Source organism: Corylus avellana, chromosome ca9, assembly GCF_901000735.1.
Source record: "Corylus avellana chromosome ca9, CavTom2PMs-1.0".
Classification (NCBI taxonomy): Eukaryota; Viridiplantae; Streptophyta; class Magnoliopsida; order Fagales; family Betulaceae; genus Corylus; species Corylus avellana.
This window is the reverse complement of record NC_081549.1, coordinates 3,965,904-3,988,083: the sequence shown is the minus strand read 5'-3', so window position 1 is coordinate 3,988,083 and position 22,180 is coordinate 3,965,904. Positions and strand designations below refer to the sequence as shown.

At 33.7% G+C, this 22,180-nt stretch overlaps 2 protein-coding genes and 1 long non-coding RNA gene across 7 annotated transcripts; 1 reads left to right on the top strand and 2 right to left on the bottom strand.

Moving 5' to 3' along the window:
- Nucleotides 1–7,172: 7,172 nt before the first annotated feature.
- LOC132161627 (alpha carbonic anhydrase 4-like) lies at nt 7,173–10,579 on the bottom strand. Of its 2 annotated transcripts, XM_059571786.1 has the most exons (7): nt 10,394–10,579; nt 9,389–9,606; nt 9,110–9,216; nt 8,895–8,997; nt 8,309–8,470; nt 7,755–7,808; nt 7,173–7,334 (listed from the first exon to the last, which is right to left on the bottom strand). In XM_059571786.1, exons 1-7 carry the CDS (start codon nt 10,494–10,496, stop codon nt 7,245–7,247), a joined length of 837 nt encoding a protein of 278 aa, XP_059427769.1. In that variant the 5' UTR covers nt 10,497–10,579; the 3' UTR covers nt 7,173–7,244. The 2 variants fall into 2 exon arrangements, with proteins under 2 accessions (XP_059427769.1, XP_059427770.1); XM_059571787.1 differs by lacking the exon at nt 8,309–8,470.
- Nucleotides 10,580–12,844: 2,265 nt separating this feature from the next.
- Nucleotides 12,845–16,140, bottom strand: LOC132192205 (alpha carbonic anhydrase 4-like). Of its 4 annotated transcripts, none has more exons than XM_059607472.1 (8): nt 15,991–16,140; nt 14,697–14,844; nt 14,322–14,548; nt 14,034–14,140; nt 13,809–13,911; nt 13,499–13,660; nt 13,354–13,407; nt 12,845–13,269 (listed from the first exon to the last, which is right to left on the bottom strand). In XM_059607472.1, the coding sequence occupies exons 2-8, from the start codon at nt 14,797–14,799 to the stop codon at nt 13,195–13,197; spliced, it is 831 nt and encodes a 276-aa protein (XP_059463455.1). In that variant the 5' UTR covers nt 14,800–14,844; nt 15,991–16,140; the 3' UTR covers nt 12,845–13,194. The 4 variants fall into 4 exon arrangements, with proteins under 4 accessions (XP_059463455.1, XP_059463457.1, XP_059463456.1 ...); XM_059607474.1 differs by having other exon boundaries at nt 14,697–14,825; XM_059607473.1 differs by having other exon boundaries at nt 14,697–14,820.
- Nucleotides 16,141–20,079: 3,939 nt separating this feature from the next.
- Nucleotides 20,080–21,900, top strand: LOC132161907 (uncharacterized). Its single transcript, XR_009438183.1, has 2 exons — nt 20,080–20,230; nt 21,483–21,900. It is a non-coding gene; the product is annotated as an uncharacterized LOC132161907 (long non-coding RNA).
- The last annotated feature ends 280 nt before the right edge of the window (nt 21,901–22,180 follow it).

The window sequence follows — 22,180 nt, the reverse complement described above, 5'->3', positions numbered from 1 at the left end:
CAGGATGCCCTAATCTAAAATGCCACATTAATGAAATGGTTCTTATTCCAATCAAAGCAGTAAAAGTCTTAGTCCCTTTGTGAGAGTTCCTTCCAAGCTGCAGTGGATACAAACCATTTTCACTCCTCTCCAAGAGTGTTGCATGGTCAGAAGGTCCTTAATATAGTAATGAGATGATGTTAGAATGAAGTAGCATAAATTGTCAGTACAAAATTTGTGTATGGACAATGTAAAACATCTTTAAGTTGAAAAGCAGAATAAGAGGAATGAAAGAGAGTTGAACCAGTGTTCACTATTGTAAGACTAGTGTCATTGCCCATAGCAACTTCTTCTGCTTGCTGAAAAGGCTGCTGAATCTGCAAGTTCTCCAGTTGGTTGGTAATATGAGCATTTGTTCCACTGTCGGCCAGCCACTGTTCCACTGTTGCTCTTCATAAGCATAATTTGTATGTGCTGTGTAGGAGGATTGCATCCCTGAAAAGCATAATTCATGTGATGATAATAATCAACATCCAACTGATTTGTTTGGGAAAAGTTGTATCTGGCATGGTGATCAAGTACCATGGGAAAAGTTGCTTCCCTAACTTGGTTGTAGAGAACTTTGGGTAAACTGTTTGTTTGGAAAATTGTTTCCCTGATTCTGTGAGGGAGGCCCTCAATGATATTGATGACTGGAAAAAGAAGAACTCCTTGAGAAGGACTTATGTTGTACTAAAGAGGGCCACTGTTGAATTGCTGGTAGTAAGGTCTAGGTACTGAAAAACCAAGTCCTTGTCTTGGTGAATAATGCCTTGGTGGAAACTTAGGCTCCGTTTGTTTCACCATAAAATGATTTACAGAAAAAGTTTTACGTATTTTCGAGTGTTTGGCGCGACATAAAATAATAGTCCAACAAAAAATATTTTTCCTTTGACCGAAAATTCTTCTTTAATTTTAGAAAAATGGTTTACGGATTTCAAAACCGTAAACCATTTTCTGACTTCGAACATCTCATTCTAAAATCGACGGACCATGCCAAGACCCACCAAGGACCCTACAGGGACTTGGCCGGAACTCGCTAGGGACTTGACTGAAAACCACCCGACACATTACCGGGAACAGCCCGAGACTCGCCCGAGACTTGACCGAGACTTGCCCAGGACCTGCTCAAGACCCTGTTGGAACGTGCCTGGGACCTAACCAAATGTGACCGAACGTGCCTGAAAACTCGCCGAGACTCGATCGGACCTGCCTGGGACTTGACGGGGATCTGACAGGACCCGCCTGAGACTTGACCGGGACCTGCCCGAGACCCCGTCAGGACCTGATCGGAACCAGCTCGGGACCCGCCTGGGACTTGACTGGGACCTGCCCGGGACCCACCCGTGACTTGACTGGGACCCGCTCAGGACCTGCACGGGACCAGACCGAACCTGCACTGGACCGCTGAGACCTGCCCTGGACCTGACCGGACGTGCCTAGAAACCCGCCAGGACTCGACCGGACTTGCACAAGACTCACTTGAGACCTGACCGGGACCTGCTATGGACCCTGCCTGGACCTGACCGGGATTCGCCCGAGACACAATCAGACCTGCCCGAGACCCGTCCAGGACTTGCCCTGGACCTGATAGGGACCTGCTCGAGACTTGCTCGGGACCCGCCTGGGGCCCGATTGGACCTGCCTGGGACCCGCTCGGGACTTGACTGGGACCTACCCGGTACCTAATTGGGACCCGCTGGGGACCTGCCCAGAACTTGACCAAAACCCGACTGAACTTGCACGGGACCTGCCCAAGGCCCAAACTGGACCTACATGGGACCTGCCCAAGGCCCCGCCGGAACTTGCCCGGGACATGCTCAGTCGGGTCCCCGTCAGGTCCCGATCATGTCTCGGTGGGGTCCCGGGCTGGTCCGGGCGGGTCTAGGGTGGGTCCCAGTCAAGTCCGGGGAGGTCTCGGCGAGGTCCCGGGTGAGTCCCAGTCAAGTCCTGGGCAGCTCCGGGCGAGGTCCCGAGCAGGTTTCGATCAAGTCCCCTGGTCAAGTCTCGAGCGGGTATTTTTATATATTTTTTTTAAAAAAATTATTATGTCTTAGTATTTTTATGTTGTGAATATAAAAAAATATTTGTGGTTTTCCGTGCGCGCGCCAAATGCCGAACAATGTTTTCATCGTAAAATATTTTCATGTAAAATGACTTCCCTGAAAATATTTTACGTCGAAACAAATAGATCCTTAAACTGCATGTGAGCTTTGCCTTTGGACAGTTGTGAATTGATAGGTCTGTGTGCAATTAATGCAAAGGTGGAATGATCTGTGTTCTGGAGGTGGTGCTGATTCAACAACATCTCATGGCTGAGAAGTTCATCTTGAAAATATTCAAAGTTGATTTCGTTTGCTCGAGTGTGGAAGGAGTAGGTTGTGATGAAATGAGTAAATGAGGAATTCAATCCATTAAGGGTAGAGGAGATTAATTTGTCATCTGTTATATATGGGGTTACCACAGCACCAAGTTGATCTACAAGGAGCTTGGCAGATTGCATATAGTCTGAGCAGGACCATCTCCCAAATTTCTGGCTCTTAAGTCCAAGTTGATGGTAGTTCCTCCCCATCAACTTGAGGGGTGTTAAAGTAACTCATCATGCTCCACTCGTCACTATTGCCCACTCATCACTAATGCTTGGTTATGGAAATGAAGTTTATGGGATTGTCTTCATATTTTTTTTTTTTATTGTCTTCATAATCTACTAAAGGATTTGCACTTCAAAAGATATGATGAGATTCTTTAGTATTATATTCAAGATAATGATGTATATTCTTTAGATTCAGTTAACTTTATATATATATATATGGGTGCAAGCACCTCGTGTAACATTAAGCAATTTATCACATTTACATTTTCAATACAAAACTTTTTTCTTTTTTTTGAATAAATACAAGACTTTTTAGTATTTCACTTAGTAGTCTTGCGTAAAGTTTTTTTTTTTTTTGGCATAACTTTTCATCCAAAATAATGGTTAAATTTGACAAAAATGAAAACTTAGAATATTTTGATAATTTAGGTCAGAGTTGTAGCGAGTCATAATTTGAAGGTGTCTTATGCAATTGGAATGATAGTTATAGAGGGTAAAATATAATTTATTCTTATTTCTAAGCTTAATGGTCTCTACCAATCTTTTCAATTGTTACTTCCCTCGACTACTTATATTATGAAAGAATTTTATAGTTTAATAATGCTTCTAATATTTATTATAAAAATAGAGTTATAAGGTTAAAAATATTTGTATGATATGATTTTATGGGATTAAATGATCGATTATATATTTTAATCAGAAAAAAATAATTAATTAGTTTTATAATTATCTTTTTGTAGTGTTATAATTAATTAATTATCATTATTCTAAAATATTTTCTCTTGACGTGGCAAAAAAAAAAAAAAAAATCCTAGGAAAAATTACACATACCCACTCAAACTTCCACAGTACCACTTCATTGTCAATTTTTCTTCCAAACTATCGATTGTGTTAAAACTTAAATGTTGTTTATTACCTCATATTCTATTTATCAATGTAACCCACCTGGTTAATCTCAGTCATCCAAGGATCCAGCAAAAAGCATCCTAGCCATTTATTCCAAACACATTTATATGCCTCAAAACTGATGATGTAGCTTATATATACCATGCCAATCATGTTATTACACAAATCACACACAATAAACAAATTATCAATAAGATAAGTAAAATACAAGACATGAAAGTATAGTATAAAAATATCTTACAATACTATAGAATCGCACAAAGATTGATTCCTGCCTCCCAGAATATTTAACTCGGTACGATCGTATTTTTTGACAAGTAATCTCTTAGAATTAGCACTTCCAAGAACAATGACTAATAGAATAACTTGTATTTTTATTTTATTTTTTTATTATAGAATGATAATCTCACATTTTTAAAAAACAATAGAAATAACAAACAGTGTACATAAAGTGTGAGCTTACTTTGTAATTAAGCTAGGATTTAATAATAATAACAATAATATTTATACTTATAACATGATCATTAAATCACAATTTAAGTATTAATATATTATCACTATAATTTATATGATTATATCACATGATAATTGATCATTAAATCATATGATTATATAATAACAAATAATACATATATAATATGACATAAGTCATAAGTTTACAAGTTAATCATATGATTCATATTATTCATGTACAATGATAATCACATTTCATATAATATCAAATTAATTATTAATTGGCATTGAATTAAACAATGTCTTACTTATAACCACAATTGAAGTATTGATGTATTATCATTATAATTTAAGGTTAAATACCTAATACCCCCCTAGGGTTTTACTTTTTTATTTTTTCCCCCTAGGGTTTGATTTTTATCACAGGAGGCTCTTGTGGTTTTGATAAATAACCAAATTAGTCCTTCCGTCAATTGACCGTTAGTTGACTTAACGGAAGTCCATGTAAACCAATTCAAAGTTGACACTTGGCATAAGTGATCACGTCATCAGTGATGACTTGGCACCTAATCAATTTTTTTTTTTTTTAAAAAAATTAAAATTAAAAAATTAAAAAATATATACTTTTTTCAAAAAAAAAATTGCCGATGGTTTTTTGTTCAGCCGGATGGGGTGGTCAAACCACCCCCAACCAATTATTGGGGGGTGGCTTTGGCCACCCCCAGTCGAGCCACCGCCATCCTGGCTTAGATGGAGGTGGCCCGCCACCCCCTATGGCTGAAAGGTGGCTGCCAAATGGCTAAAGATTTTTTTTGGAAAAATATATATTTTTTGTGGGCTCGATTAGGTAATAATGCCATCGCGATGACGTACACTTATGCCAAATGTCAACTTTAATTGGTCTACATTTCAACCATTAAGTCACTAATGGTCAACGGATCTAATAACTACTTGATCATTTATTAAAAACCATGGGGACCTCTTGGTAATAAAAAATCAAACCCTAGAGAGAAAAAATAAAAAAAGTGGTTCCCTAGGGGGGGGTATTATATTTAACCCTATAATTTATTGACATAATCAACTAATGATTAAATCATATGATTATATAATATATATATATATATATATATATATAATGACATCATAAGTCATAAGCATACAAATTCATACTAATACAATAATTAAGTACCTAGAGATTTAGTTCCAATGTATGTTATAAAATATAAACTTATAATGTTTTCTCATTTCTGCACACTGGTGGGGACTAGCATGAATTTTCTTGGCTTGAATCCACTTAGAGTGGAAATGAGACAAAATGGTGATGGAAGTAAAAGTGAATATGTTTATGTTTGTGTTGGGTTTCTTTAGTTGATTGAATTTTTAATTATATCCTGAATGTGAGTTTATGGATTTATATATTGAATGTGTGCTTATGGATTATGGCTATTATCTTCGATTGTGAACTTTTTTATGTGCTTTATTTGAATGTTGTGTACAAGTGAAATGATGATTTACAAGAATTGTTGTAATTTTATTTGTATTGTATGTTGTGTAGAAGGTGACCTACAAGGATTTTGGAAATTTGATTTGTATGTTGTGTTTAATTCCTTATTTAAAACATTGATAAATGTTGATTGTTAACAAGTTATGAAATGCATTTAAGGACTTTTTTTTAGTACAAGTAAATGTAAACTAATGTAAATTTGTGGTAAAATATTTTAGATTTTTCAATATGGGCTCCTTTTATACTAATTTGGCTCAAGTTGAGGTATATAGCAAATTTTGATGCTAAAACGGCCCTAAAAGGACAAAAAAAAGTGGAAAAAAAAAAAAAAAAACGATTAAAGTGAGCTCCAAAAAAAGCCAAACTCTCAAAATTGGGCCAAAAGGCCCAACTTGTAAAAAGCGGTTAACGGATGTGGTTGTTTATTTGATAACCACTAACTGGTGGTTAACTGCCTAGCGGATTGCGGTTTGTAAGTTTTACTAACTGTCTAAGCAGTTACGGTTATCGGTTTTAGCCACTTACCGCTAACCGTAACCACATTTTCACTACTACCTATATAGTCTTGTATTCATATTTTAACACGACCCAAACCTGACATAAGACATAATGGTAAACAATTTTTGACATAACCTGTGACCTCGACACGAACCCAATACAAAATTAGAAGGTTATGATTAATGGGTTTTACCATTTAATTAAATGGGTTGGGTTATGGTTGACCTATATAGTTTTATACACATGCATGACACAACTCAAACCTGACATGCAAACATGAAATGTCACCCATAACTAGAAGCAATTATTTATTATGTTATTCTCTCATATTAAAATGTTGATTAAATGATTAAATTTATATTTTTCTATCAGCTTAAGCTTTTGGGATAAGTGGTAATTTAACATAGTACCAAAGCCTTTTGACAAGATTGAATCACCTTAAATTAAAGGATTTGATAAGATTATATTGAATGTATAAGCTCTATAAATTGAGCATTTTGTATTGTCTAGGCTGTCTAGCGAATAAGAGCATAATGTAGCTTTAAGGCTTTATTATGTGAATGTAGGTTATAGATTGAATCATGTAAAATCTCGTCTTTATTTTCTTTTATTCCGCTTTCATCATCAATTTTGGCCGTTTGATGGTCCAATCATTATTTGGTCTATTGTTGGTCCTTTATTGACCCAAACCCATTTTTGGTCCTTTGTTGGCCCAATGTCTTGGCCTTATGGTATTATTTAAAACCCAAGCCAATTTTTGCCCACAATTGGTTTTCATATATGGACCATAGTTAGCCAATTTTTGTATGGCATTTGTTGTATTGTTTAAAATCCAAGCCCATAATTGGCCTAATTCAACCTCTTGTTGGCTTCTTGGCCCATAGTTAGCCTTGTTTTGAAGAAGAAAACATGTCTTTGTGTCTGAAGCATTTAAAGGAAGTGCCTCTACAATAAATAACACCTTTTAAGTTTAGTATATAATTTCACATGCCAAGTCCAAGAGGTCAGATCGTCATGTGTGTTATTTATCATTCATCTCAATAGGAATGGAAAGTTTGAACCATCAAAAGCATTGCCAATTTTTTGTTTGGGTTAATAGAGGCTAAACCCATCCAAAAAAAAGAAGAAGTATAAATCTCCTTTAATTTCATTGAAAATTAACGAATAACATATACTAAAGCTCATGTGATATGAGATGTATTAAATATATAATAGGAGATGATGCATTTATATGTTTCATAAATGTTAATTCCCTTTTCAAATTATGGAAGCCTAAGTAGAACCTCCATTCTCCCTTGGAGAATAAAACTCAACTGCCATTCCATCTGATTGTTGAGTTGGCCTTGCATTTGCTTCAAATCCCTGCAAAAAGAACAAACCAGCAGTGAAGTTTCAACATCAGGGAAGATGTATCATGACAACATATTTCTACATGGAATTTAGCTTAAAATTCAATCCCTTGGTTATACAAAACAAACACAAGATAGTTTTTGCATCAGAGCCTACATCTTTTGCTAGTTTTTATCCACTTATCCAGTGGCTTTTATACATTCTAAAGTGACACAAACACTCACATCATAGATTGGCTTCCCATTTCTCTTTTAGTTTTTAGCTTTAACCCAAATTAGTTATCAATTTTGAAAAAAATTATTACAAAATCAGCAGTAAGGATTTTCAGTACACTCAGCCAAAAGTGAAAATATAATAATCTCACTCTTCCTTGAGTTTGTTTACTTCAGCACACCCTTGATTTGTTCAAAGTATTTATTCATAAACACTTACATCATGAACGGCTTCCCTTAAGGCATGCACTTGCTCCCTTGAAACCGTCCTCACCTATAAATTAAAGAGAAGTTAGTGTCGATAGCAACGCATCTATGGAGTAGAGTAAAGAGAAAAATACAAAATTAGTTCATGTAGTTTACCTAATTTACAATCAGTTTCTTGTAGTATCAAAATGAACTCAATGGTTTCTGAGGTAAAAAAAAAAAAAAAACAAAAAAAACAAACAAACAAACAATTTACTCCCTATAGTCAAATTTCATCCACTGGCTTAACAGATTTCATTAGTGTGACACTAACTTAAATAGGATATGTGTCACAATTTTATTGGGTTTGACGTTTTACACTATTAGAATCTATTAAGTTTGTGGATGAAATTTGAGTGTGAGATGTAAATTGTTCTTTTGGCATACCTCATGGACATTTGAGTTCATTTTGATACTACATTGAGTTATTTGCAAATTAGGTAAACTATAAAGATTGATTTTGCATTTTTTTTCTTAATAAAAAAAGGTAAAAGAACCAATATTAAAATTGTGCTTTTAGCAAAAGACCTTCTTGACTATTGTCCAAATGACGCCCTCAGTGCATGGAGGAACCGTAAGAGAACCAATGTATCTGTAATACTTTCTGCTACCAAACTTAATAACTCCTGGGTTAATAATCCCCAATTCTCTCTCTTCTTCTCTCCCAACTGATTTTATGTGGTGGAACAACTGGAGGGGGGAAGAGGAATAAAAAAAATGAATAAACAAGTAGACAAGTTGGGAAAAATAATTACAAGTTCTCAAACTAGACTTGATTCATTCATACTGCATATTACTCTTCTGATCTGATGCATAAATGTCAAAATTTGTATCATGCATGGACACACGAAAGTATGTGCATAGTTCTATACATGCATATAACATAGAAATGCATGTATTTGTCCGAATATTACTGATGTGCATGCATATATTTATGAATGTCCATAACCAAATTAAATAAGAGAAAATCATCTAAAGTACTTGTGATCAATAGCATTAATCTCTTTAACTACAGCTTAAATAAACCATGTGATGCATTTATGTCAATAGCATGGAGATGCAGACACAGCTATGGATGCATGGAAGCAAATTAAAGAGAAAACCATTTAAATACCTTGGAAAGAAAGGGATCAGGGTGACCATATTTGTAAACAATTCCAACAACAGCAAAATTTCCACTGGAGCTTTTATGAACTACGTGAAGCTCCAAGTCATACCTGAAAACAGAATTTGCGGAAAATAGATGTGGGTGGATATATACTAGTTACCATGGAAGATGTTTCAATGAAAATTGAAGGAAACAAAAAAAAAAAAAAAAAAAGGAGTCACCTTGATCCATTGAATGTGTGCTCAGAGGGTGAATGCCAATGACACTGCTGCAGCTTGTAATTAGTCCCACTTATGTTAATTTTTCCTGCATTCTGTTTCCATTTCACCTGGTGAAATGTTCAAATTAATTGTAAAATTGAATCAACATCAACTGACTGATCTATCTTATAGTGACCATGCCATTCATGGGATTGAAGTTGCAAACATTAACTGAATTGACATAATAAAAATATTACTACAGAAAATGATAACAAAATATAGAATTAAGCAGCAGCTTACTGCAATGTCGTGTCCCCTGTTCATCACTACAGCAGGAGCTGGTTTGTAATCCCTTTTTAATTTTCCTAGAGTCGGCAAAACCTGAACCCTTTTGTCCAAAATATCAATAGGAGACTGCATTTTTCCATTACCACAAACTTTCCAATGTGGATCGATTTGGCCCCATTCCTTTGGCCCTTTACCACTTCCTTCGGTGTAAGTATATGGAATTTCATCATCTGTTTCCCCCCACCCCACCAAAAAAATAATAATAATACTAAATAAAGGAAAATAAATGAGACACAAAAAAATAATCAAGAAAAAGAAAATTCTTGCATTGAAAACGAAGTAAAAATTCACAGACGGAGAGAGAGAGAGAGCATCTTCTTTTTCCTCAAACATAAAGAAAAGATGACCTGGCAATCCTATGAAAGGACAAGTGAAAGAACATAGAAACACATGAAAAGTTTGACTCTTTCCGAAAGTTAAATGCTGAAAATTAACCTATCAAATCTTCAAACTGAGATCTTGGCACCTAATAAATAAACATAAATAATTCATAAAGAGAACGAATTTATTTGGTAACGTATATTGTTTATTACACTTTGTCTGGCAAACGGGAGAACTGAAAGAGAAAATAAATCTAAATCACAGCGACATCAAAGAACACACAGAGAGAAAGAGAGTGAGACTGTGAGAGTATAATGTAATCTGGCATGCAATTGTTCCATCATTGTTTACAAAATAACATTTCTCCAAATGTGATCTGATCAATGAAAGAACTTCAAACAAAAACAAAAAAGTGGGTGTTTTTGTCTGTATATATATGTGTTTATATAGAACATTAAAGGAAACCATTCTTCATATCTCACAAAAACTAAGAAAACCCAACAAACAAAATCCTCATTAGTGATCTTGAAGATAGACTATAACAACAATGGTGTGTTTTATCATCACCCAAAAAAAAAAAAAACAACAAAAAAACAGAACAAAATGCACCAAGAGAAAGAAAGAGAGAGAACATACCCACTTCAGACTCGAGAGCTGTAGAGAAGTGGTGGGATGAGAGAATGAGAGAAATGAGAAAGACGAAGATGGCGGTGGGATTGGTCTGGAAGAAGTTCATCATGGTGCTTTGCTTGCTGCTCTTTTTGCCTGCTGTGTCTCTAATAAGGATGTTGGTGACTTGGTGTTTGAAATTTGCTATAGCCTATGTCTTCTTGTCTCTCCAATAACAAATGTGTCAGTTACATGTAAAAAAATAAAAAATAATGTTACACGCGCTATATGGAGCGTCTTCACTCCCTTTTGTAGCCGTTATGGTCCAATTGTAACGTTACATCAATGAAAATGATTCAATTTCGTTTATTTCCACGTGGTAGGATTGTAAACAAATCGAGTTGTTTGTTTACTAAAATTCAATTTCTTTTATAAATTCAATTCGGGGTCGGTTCTTTTAATAAATAAGTTGAGTTTAAACAATAATTTTGACTCGCATATCAAATGAGTCAAACTCACATACTTACTTTAGCACATTTTAACATTTTTCTATCTTCTCTCTATAATTCATTTCTTTTTTTTCTAAATAACATCAAGAAGAATTTTAAAATGAAGAAAGACCTAGATCTTCCTTCCTCTCCTTTTACAGTAGCAGTATTCGATGTCTTTCCTGTAGACTCCACCAGTCTCCGTTCTTGGCGGGTTGCTTTAGATCTAGTTTGTAAATCTAGATCTAGTCTCTTCCACCTTAGATCTTATCGTCTTCTTCGGCCAAAGTGTGTCTTCCGAAATGATGTTTACGATGTTGTGCTTCCTCTGTTGCTACTTGTGGTGTTTTTTTGTTTTTGTTTTTGTTTTTTATTTTGTTTGTCCTGGCCTTCGGGTTGAGGATGGAGTAGATTGGTGTAGGAGCTTAACTCTCACGGCCAGAATTTTAGTTTCTAATTGTTTTTTATTTTTATTTTGTATTTAGGCTACCCATGTCCTAAATCTAATATGCATGAAACATATATTTTTCTTAAATGTAATTGTACATAGGTTCACGGAAGTTTGAAGTCATTTTTATAACTTTGTAACTTTTATAACTTTTGGCTATGATTCTTCAAAGTTGTATGCTCTATGATGTAAAAGCTTTATGCTCATAAAATTCACCAATGGAAGTTCCATATTTCTCAAAAAGAAGAAGAAGCACATTTTAACATTTTATGGGCTTATGTGTTTAGTCAATTTGTTTTTATTAAATTGGTACATTTTCAAGCAAAATAAGAGTAAAATAGTATACCTTTGATTTGTGCAATTTCAAGGCATGTACAATTTGTCAAAAACATGCAGGTAACCATAACCAAGTGTAAATTTTTTTTTTTTTTTTTTTTTTTGAGTAACTTAACCAAGTGTAACTTTAATTCATACAGTGTAGGCATAGGTGAATAAGCAAAGTACTCAAATATTTTAAGCATATTTTCAATATAATATTATAATGTGAGTAAGATAAAGTAATGCAATTATTATCTTTAAAAACTTTAATGTCCAAAATGACATTAGCTTCACCCATGTATTTTTTTCATATCAAAATTAGTCGGTGGAAAAACTTTTCATTGCACCTTACGCTTGTAATAATATTTTGATTAATTATATAAAAAAATAATCATATTTGAAACACATGTAAGAATCACTTATGGTCATTCTTGATTGGTTGTTCTTTAAGCAAGTAAGAATCATTTATGGTCACTCTTGATTGGTTGTTGATAAATAGTTATCTATGATTGATTCATATCTATTTTCATATAAAATAAAGGCGATAATTACATTTACCTCTCTACCTACCATCTTTTATGTAATGTGCCCTCTAATATTTTAATTTTTTCAATGTCCTCCAATGTAGTATTATGGTTGCGGTGTCCACATTTCGCAACTCAAAATGACAAAAAAAAAAAAAAAATTATCTTACGGATGATATTTTTGTCATTTTCTGGAAATGAGACATTGCAACTTCAATGGAGGGAGGTAAGACATTGCAAAAATTGAAACATTTCGGGTGAATTGCAAAAAAGATGATAGTTAAAGGCAGTAAATCTAGTTTTGCCAAAATAGAAGAAGTGAGTGAATATATATATATATATATATATATATATATATATATATATATGTGTGTGTGTGTGCGCGCGCGTGTGTGTGTTTTGGAAAAAGAATATGATTTAGCTGTTCTTTATCAGATACGCTTTGTTTTAAGATTAAGCAAAAATAAATAAATAAAAGAGACGCTTTTTTTTATTGACCAAGTCACGTTAGAAGGACTCTCTTTGGGCCATTTGGGAACTCTACTTGAAAGAAAGAAAAAATGGCTTGACAAACGGTTGAAGTTGGCTTTGGTATAAGTATTAAAAAAGTGTTTTTTCTTTTCAAATTATTTTTAATTTCTTAACAAATTGATGTGGCTGTTTAAATATACAATATTTTTACCAATCATAAGTCGAGATATAACACCAAATACCACTTTATTTCTAAGATTTAACTCTTTTTTATCACTTATTAGGGCAACAAATGTCCCATGCATACTCAATTTGTGTGAGCATTTTTGGGCTAAAATATGTAACACAATAGCTCAAATTAAGAAGTTTTAAACCAGCTATAAACTATTGCTCCATTTCATACATGGCATAGTACATGTATAAATTATTGCTCGATATCATAAGTGGCATATATATTACATGTATAACATAATATTGTATCTTTATTACTAGTAATTACTCAAGCTCATGTGCTATGAGATTTATTTTTATATATATAATAGTAGATAATGCATTTATATTGTTCATAAATGCTAATTCTTAGTTCCTTGGACAATACAACCGAACTGGTCTTCTATTTGATTGTTGAGTTGGCCTTGCATTTGATTCAAATCCCTGCAAAAAGAACAAACCAGCAGCCAAGTTTCAACATCAGGGAAGATGTATATCATGACAACATATTTATTCATAAGCACTTACCTCGTCAACGGCTTCCCTTAAGGCATTCACTTGGATCCTTGAAACCGTCTTTACCTATAAAAGAGAAGTTTATGTGTCAATAGAAACTGCATCTATGGAGTAAAGAGCCAATAATACTAAAAATTGTGGTTTTAGCAAAAGACACCTTCTTGAATATTGTCCAAGTGACATTCTCAGTGCATGGAGGAGTTGTAAGAGAACCATTGTATCTGTAATACTCTTTGCTGTCAAAGATAATCTCTTCTGGGTCAACAATCCCCAGATTTCTCTTTTCTCCACTCCCAATTGATGTTATCTTGGGGTACAGCTGGAGGGGGCAGAGAGGAAGAAAGAAATCAATATATAAGTTCTTGAGCATCTTCTTAGTAAGTCGGTTTTTAAGGATGAGTTCCATCCAGCAAACACATTTATGGATGCGTGGAAGCAAATAATTAAAGAGAAAGCCATTTAAATACCCTCTCAAGGAAGGGATCAGGGAGGCCATAGTTGTAAAGAATTCCAACAACAGCAATCTTTCCAGTGGAGCTATTATGAACTACATGAATCTCCAAGTCATACCTGAAAACAGAATTTGCAGAAAAATAGATGTGAAAGACAATGTGTTGAGTTGGGTGTAGTGTATATTAGTTAGCATGGAAGATTTTTCAATGAAAACTGAAGAAGGCATGCAAACAAATGACCTTGTTCCATTGAATGTGTGCTCAGAGGGTGAATGCCAATGACACCCCTTCAGCTTGTAATCAGTCCCATTTATGGTAATTTTTCCTGCATCCTGTGTCCACTCCACCTGATAAAACATTCAATGAATTGTAAAATTGAATCAATATCAACTGACTGATCATAGCTTAGAAAGATAACATAATAGGATCCAGTGAGGCAGGCTTCTATAGTCTGATATGGATTGATCATTAAATAAAAATACAACTACAGAAAAGGACAACAAAATATAGACAGAAGCAGCAGCTTACTGCAATGTCGTGTCCACTGTTCACCAATACAGCAGGAGCTGGTTTGTAATGCCTTTTTAATTCTCCTAGAGTTGGAGAAACCTGCACCTGCTGAATATCAATAGGAGACTGCATTGTTCCATTACCACAAGCTATCCAAAGTGGATAATTGAGTTGGCCCCAATTCTCTGGCCCTGTAGGACTTCCTTCAATGTAACTAAATCGAGTTTCAGCATCTGTTCCCCCCCCTCCCCCCCACCAAAAAACCAAAGGAAAAGAAGTGAGACACAATGTGACATTCCTTTTTTTATTTATTTATTTTTTATTTATTTTTTTTTATGTCAAAATTCATCCATTTTCTAAAAACTCACCAAGAGAAAGAAAGAGAAAACATACCCACTTCAGAGTCGAGAGCTGTGGAGAAGTGGTGGGATGAGAGGATGAGAGAAATGAGAAATACAAAGATGGTGGTGGGATTGGTCTGGAAGAAGATCATCATGGTGCTTGCTGCTCTTTTTGCCTACTCTGTCACAAGGGATGGTGACTTGGTGTTTTTTAAAAAAAAAACAAAAATTACATCAATGAAAATTATTCAATTTCTTTTATTTCCTAGTGCATAGGATTGTAAACAAATCGAGTTCTTTGTTTGTATAAGTTCAACTCGAGCTCGGTTCTTTTAATAAATAAGTCGAGCTTAAACAATAGTTTTGACTCAAATATTAAACAAGCCAAACTCGCATTTTATCTCACTTCGACAGTTCGACTCATTCTAGGCGTATGTGTTTAATTAGTCAATTTGTTTTTCTTAAATTGGTACATTTCCAAGCAAAATAAGAGTAAAATAGTCTTTCCAAAATATCTTATATGCACTTAGTAGTCTTGCGTAACGTTTTTCATCCAAAATAATAGTTAAATTTGATAAAAATGGAAACTTAAAATATTTTGATAATAAGGTTAAAAATATTTGTATGATATGATTGTATGGGATAAATGATTCTATATTTTAATTAGAAAAATAATGAATTAGTTTTATAATTATCTTTTCGTAGTATTATAATTATCATTATTCTAAAATATTTTTCTCTTGACATGGCAAAAAAAGAAAGAAAGTACACATACCCTCCTCAAACTACCACAACACCACTTCATTATCAATTTCTCTCACAAACTATCAATTGTATTTAAAGATGTTATATATTACCTCATATTCTATTTATCAATATAATTCACCCGGTTAATCTCAGTCATCCAAGTATCCAACAAAAAGCATCCTAGCTAGCCATTTATACCAAACACATTTATATGCCTAAAAATTGATTATGTAGCTTATATATACTATACCAATCATATTATTACACATATCACACACAATAAACAAATTTAATAATAAAAATAAAAAAATAAAAAAAATAAAAACTTTAGGAGGTGGTCGAGCCACCTCCTTTAGCCAAATGGAAGGTGGGCGAATCACCCCTAAATGTCATGAGGTAGTTTCGGCCACACCCAAAATTACATCGGGGTAGTTTCAACTATTGAAAATTTATTTGGATGGTGCAAAAATTATTGTAAATAACAAATAATATTAATCCAAAAATTATCAATAAGATAAGTAAATTAAATACAAGACATGAAAAGTATAATATAGAAATATTTCACAGTGCTATAGAATCACACAAATGTTGATTCTTACCTCAACTCCCAGAGTATTTGACTTGGTACGATTGTATCTTTTAATACACAATCTCGAAAGATTATATTATAATGTTTACCTTCGTTAAGAAAGCATTTCCAAGAACAAAGATTAATAGAATAACTTGTATTTTTTTTTTTTTTAGAAAGATAATCTCACATTTTTTTTAAAACAATAGAAATAACAAAGAGTGTGCATAAAGTAGTGTATTTCAAGTGCTCTCTAATGAGCTTTTTATACAGAAAGTGTGAGCTTACTTTGTAAGGAAGCATTTAAGGGTCATAAAGGAGCCATGGACAAATAGTTATTTAGGTGTAGAAAAAAAGTGTAGAATTGAATAGTAATTAAAGACCAACGTTTATTTACGCCAACGAAAAAAGTCAATGGCTTCAAACAGACCCTTTATTAAGAAATTGAATGCTAGTGCCAGCAAGAAATTCATTAATGCAGTGGCTTAAGGAAGGAGAAAATAGCTCAAAATGAGATTAGATCCTCTCCCGGATAGAAGAATATCCAGCTAATGATCAAAATTCTTTTAAAGAAATTCCAACGCCATAAATAAGACATATATCTTATTAATAAAATAATAATAATAATAAAATATTATATATTTTTTTATAAATATGACATATATCTCATTAATAAAAAAAATTTAAAAATATTATATATATTTTAAAAAAAATTATAAAACAAATTTATTAAAAGTTATAAAAAATTAAGGGGTAGCCAGAAGCGGACCACCCCCAAGGGCCAAAAGATTTTTTTTTTTTTTTTAGTTTGGGTTTTGGGGGTGGTGCAGCCACCCAAATGGCCATGTGGTGGTTGGCCACTCTGACCCCAAGCCACTCCCATCTAAAATGAGAGATTGGTCACATTGGCCACCTATGTGAATGGGGGTGGCTGACCACCCTTTATTTTTTTATTATTAATGATTTATTTTTTATTTTTTTTTTAATATGAAATATTTTATTATTATTTTTGTGAGTGAGATAGAATACTAACGCCCTTTTAAGTTTAAAAAGAAACCACAGTTATGAGCTGAGATATTCTCTAGTCCATTATACTAGATTGGGAGGATCCTATTCCCTCAAAATGTGTTTGTAAAACAAGTAAACTACAACAATCTTCCCCATCTTATAAACATTGGAATAGAAGAAGATTCAAAGCATGCATTGACGTCGCACCTGAAGGTTTTAACCGCACCTAAAATAAATAAGTGAGAACTTAATGAATCGTAGTAGAGTTAGGGGGTGGTCTGACCACCCCAAATGACTATGTGGTGGTCCGGCCACTCCTGGCCCAAGCCACTCCCATCTAAAATGGGGTGGGCCGGCCACCCCCTATGGCCAAGATAGGGTGGCCAGCCACCCCTTTTATTTTTATTATTAATTTATTTTTTATTTTTTTTTAATATGAAATATTATTTTTATTATTATTTTTTTGTAGTGTGATAGGTGTCATATTTGTGGTACTAGGATTTCTAAAAAGAAACCATAGTCATGAACTGGATATTCTCTAGTCCATTATAGATTGGAGAGGATCCTATTCCCTCAAAATGTGTTTGTAAAACAAGTAAACTACAACAATCTTCCCCATCTTATAAACATTGGAATAGAAGAAGATTCAAAGCATGCATTGACGTCGCACCCGAAGGTTTTAACCGCACCTAAAATAAATAAGTGAGAACTTAATAAATCGTAGTAGAGTTAAACTATTTTAACCAAATTCACAAGTTGACCAAACTTATCACCCACATAACTTCATCCACGTTTGGGTTGTTCTATAGCGGGTTGGTGCCTTAAACAAGCTACGCGCCCCTGAGTTTTATAAGTGCACTAAAGACATTCCCTAGTCTCATAGGAGACAATACCAAATGTACACTTATATAGGTGGCATTCATCAGGAGTGTTTGCAGAGTACACTATATCACAACATGTAAGGACTATGGACCCATTAGAAATTTTAAACTCATCATTAATCATTATGCATCTTATACTGTCTTACACCATAGTGATAGACTCATCACTAATATTCTCATCAAGATAGTAAATAAACATAGAATGGCATCACCTTACCATGATCACTTACGATTTCATTTTCCATTAAACCTGGTTCATGGGATCTCCAATTATGGAAGTTGAGTATCCATCACAGATTCACAATGTCATTATTTGGGTATCACATCCCCCTCGATATTCACTCACCAGCCTTCTTGCCAATAGCTTGTCAAATGATCTACCAAGTTCCTTTCTTACCTCTCAGGAGGGAAAAAAAAAAAAAAAAAAAAGTTCCTTTCTTTCCTTAGAAAGTTCATAGAGATTATACCATTATCAATAAGTCGTCTCACAAGATTATGCCTTAATTGAAAATGTCGACTTTTCTCATTGTAGATCTTGCTCTTGGCTCAAGCTATGGCGGCCTAGCAATCATAATAAACACGCACAAGTAAAACTAGGTTAGCATATTAAAGGCAAATTAATCCGTAAGCTTCGTAGACACTCAACTCCAATTTCAACATTTTCCAATGCAAGTAGCTTAGCCTCGAGGCTAAGTTAGTAGCAAGATCGATCTTGCTATGCAAGTCTATTTTTAAGACTTTCAAGAGATAATCTCTCCAGTCAAAGTAAACGCATAGCCATTGGTAGGCTTTGACTCATCTAAATCATAAATCCAATTAACATCACAAGATCCTTCAAATATAGTATGAAAGCCACATTATGACAAACCACTAGAAGTCAGTCGGTAATCGGTCAAGGATTTTTATACTGAAGTCGGTTCGGTTCGGTTAATCGGTATAACTATTTTTTTTATCGGTTAAGTAATTAACCAATAAGAAATTTTTTTTTAGTAGAACTTATGTATGGTGGATTCTTATTGTGTTAATTAATGGGCCTTTTTTTTTTTTTTTTGGTTCAATAAGCCATTTTACCCCAAAAAAACAATTTGGGTCCCAAAACAATCAATTTTTAGCCCAATAAAAAAAAAAAAAAAAAAACTCACGGTTAACCGATTAACCGAACCGTTATTAACTGTTTTAACCGAAATTTCGGAATGATTTCTTATCGAAAATAGGTTTATTGGTACCGTTATATCCAATACTCACCCCTCTCAGCGATCTAGAGATAGTATCCCAATGCACAATCCTAGGATTATGAGTATATATACCCAATCTGCCAACATCATATGCAATATCAAAACGTATGCATGTTGTCAAAAACATCAAGCTACTGGTGATTTGTGCATATTTTACTTGTGAAATACCATCACCGTGATTCTTAACTAAGTGTACCATTGAATCGTATGGTGTAGACATAGATAAATAATCAAAGTTAACTAATGTCATTTTTGTAGATATGCTTTTTGAATTTGATCTCTACAATATGATGGTAATCATAATTTTTACTTGCAAATTTGCTAAATCTAACTCGACATGAGCTTGTTCAGAACTTGATTGAAGTTCAATGAAATGATTGGTGTTCTCTATAATCTCAGGTAACTACAATTATATATTTTATGTAATTTAAATATATAAAAAAAAATACTATTTAGTAGATTGAGATGATGTGCTGATAAAAATTAACTATTAAATTTTATTTTTACAAGCCATTGCTGATTCAGAGGCTAATTTTTGCTGCCAAATAATTCAAGTTGCATGACAATCATAAAACAATTTACTAAATAATATTAACTACTATATTCCTTAAAAATTAAGTTAAAAGAGCAATTTACATATAAAGGCTTAATCAATGTAAAATTTTGATTACATACTTAAAACTTTTTTGATAAATTTGGCTAGACCAAAAAATACACTAATCGTAAGTTGCACTAAGACAGGTTAGGCCTCGATTTTACTGTTTTGCTAAATCAAATTGCCCTAAAGTTTTGTATATGTGCTTAGCCCTAGGTAATTTAGGTTTAGAATTAAAAAAAAAAAATAAATAAATAAAAAAAAATAAAAAAAAATCCGTTATATTGGTCTCTCAAGAGTCAGCCAGACAAAACAAGTGTTTCTCAATCTCATTCAAACGGTGCGTTTTTCTTTAGGTAAACGTTGCGTTTTGCCAAAAAAAAAAAAGCCGTCTTCCCATCTTCCTTCTTCAAGCTTCGTGACCTATCTAGTATCTCCTTACCCCAAACACCAACAGTTTCAGAAGAAGGAAAACGTTGGCGGCTGAACGTAAATTCCTTGATGAGTGTCTGAGGGTGGGCGACGAGGGCATCCAGAAAATTTATACAGCAGGTAAGTGGAATTTTTGGGAGGTGAGGGGGGCATTTGACCTCCCTCCGCCCCTGATTATCACATAAAATCAATGTGTATTAAATCTTGTAATTCGGTTTATCTTAATTAATTTATTTACATGGCTTCTTAGTGATTCTGGTCTCAACACATACTTCACATGGCTTATCCAGTGAATTAGTAATTTGGATTTCTTTCACTTTCTAAATGTAGCCAAGATTTGCATGTTCAAGTTGTATATAGTTAAGAAATCAAAAAGTATGATTTATAAAGAAAAAAATTCCAGTTTACATCTGAAAAAATACTAACAACAATGATCATATAAGCCCTAAACCGATTTATTTTAAACCTTCCAAGTTATAGAGAAAAGCTAATCATACCGCACTATGAACAATTCTAAGTCTAATGTATTGTCCATTTGGGGTAGCGAAATCACCCTCAAATATGCTCAGAGGGGGTGGTTTGGTCACCTCCCATTTGGATGGCTTGACTACTACTCTTTTTTAGTTTTAGTTTTTAGTTTTTAGTTTTTTTAAAAAAAAAAATTTAGTTGTTATATTCTATATTTTTTATTATGGGTGACATATGTAGTAATATGATTGATGCTGAAGTGGACATTTGACGGTTTCTATAAATTTTTTTTGACGGAAGTTAGATGTAAGGACCTTTTTGTTCTTTTAAATATGACATGGCTAATTACAAATTAGCACAACCACAAAGATTAATTTTACATTTGTCCCTTTTAGTTAAGCCAAGCTCGAACAACCATCTAAAGTGTTGCTCAATTCAACTCAATCCTATATGTATGTTTTCCTATAAATTGAAAAGTCTTCCAATTGTTTATTTTAAAATAATTGTTGGTATTACTAATATATGAAAGCCCAATAAAACACCCATAAAAAAACATTGGTATATATATAGCTAAATGTCATTCTCATGTTTTTTTTTTTTTTTTTGTCCCGTAGCTTTTAAAATATCAAAATCTAATAGTAATTTATCACAAATCTAATGATATTTTAAAAGGCACGTCAGTTTTGAAATAACACAAAAGGAACCTAAAAAGGACTTGTAGAATTACTCCATCGATATATATAAATATATACACGTGTGAGAAGTTCATCTCGGAAATATTCATAGTTGATTTCATTTGCTCGAGTGTGGAAGGAGTAGGTTGTGATGAAATGAGTAAATGAGGAATTCAATCCATTAAGGATAGAGGAGATTAATTCATCATCTGTTATGGGGTTACCTGCAGCACCAAGTTGATCTACAAGGAGCTTGGCAGATTGCATACAGTCTGAGCAGGACCATCTCCCAAATTTCTGGCTCTTAAGTCCACGTTGATGGTACTTCCTCCTCCATCAACTTGAGGGGAGTTAAAGTAACTCATCATGCTCCACTCATCACTATTGCCCACTCCACTAATGATATTGCCCACTCGTCACTAATGCTTGGTTACGGAAATGAAGTTTATGGGATTGTCTTCATAATCTACTAAAGGATCTTGGTTGCACTTCCAAAGAAATGAGGAGATTCTTTAGTATTATATTCAAGATAATGATGTATATTCTTTTGATTTAGTTTACTTTATATATATGGGTGCAAGCACCTAGCTCGTGTAACATTAAGCAATTTATCACATTTACATTTTCAATACAAGACTTTTTAGTATATGTACTTAGTAGTCTTGCGTAACATTTTTCATCCAAAATAATGGTTAAATTTGACAAAAATGAAAACTTAGAATATTTTGAAAATTTAGGTATGAGGTGTAGCGAGTCATAATTTGAAGGTGTCTTATGCAATTGGAATGATAGTTATAGAGGGAAAAATATAAATTATTCTTATTTCTAAGCTTAATGGTCTCTACCAATCTTTTCAATTGTTACTTCCTTCGACTACTTATATTATGAAAGAATTTTATAGTTTAATAATGCTTCTAATATTTATTAT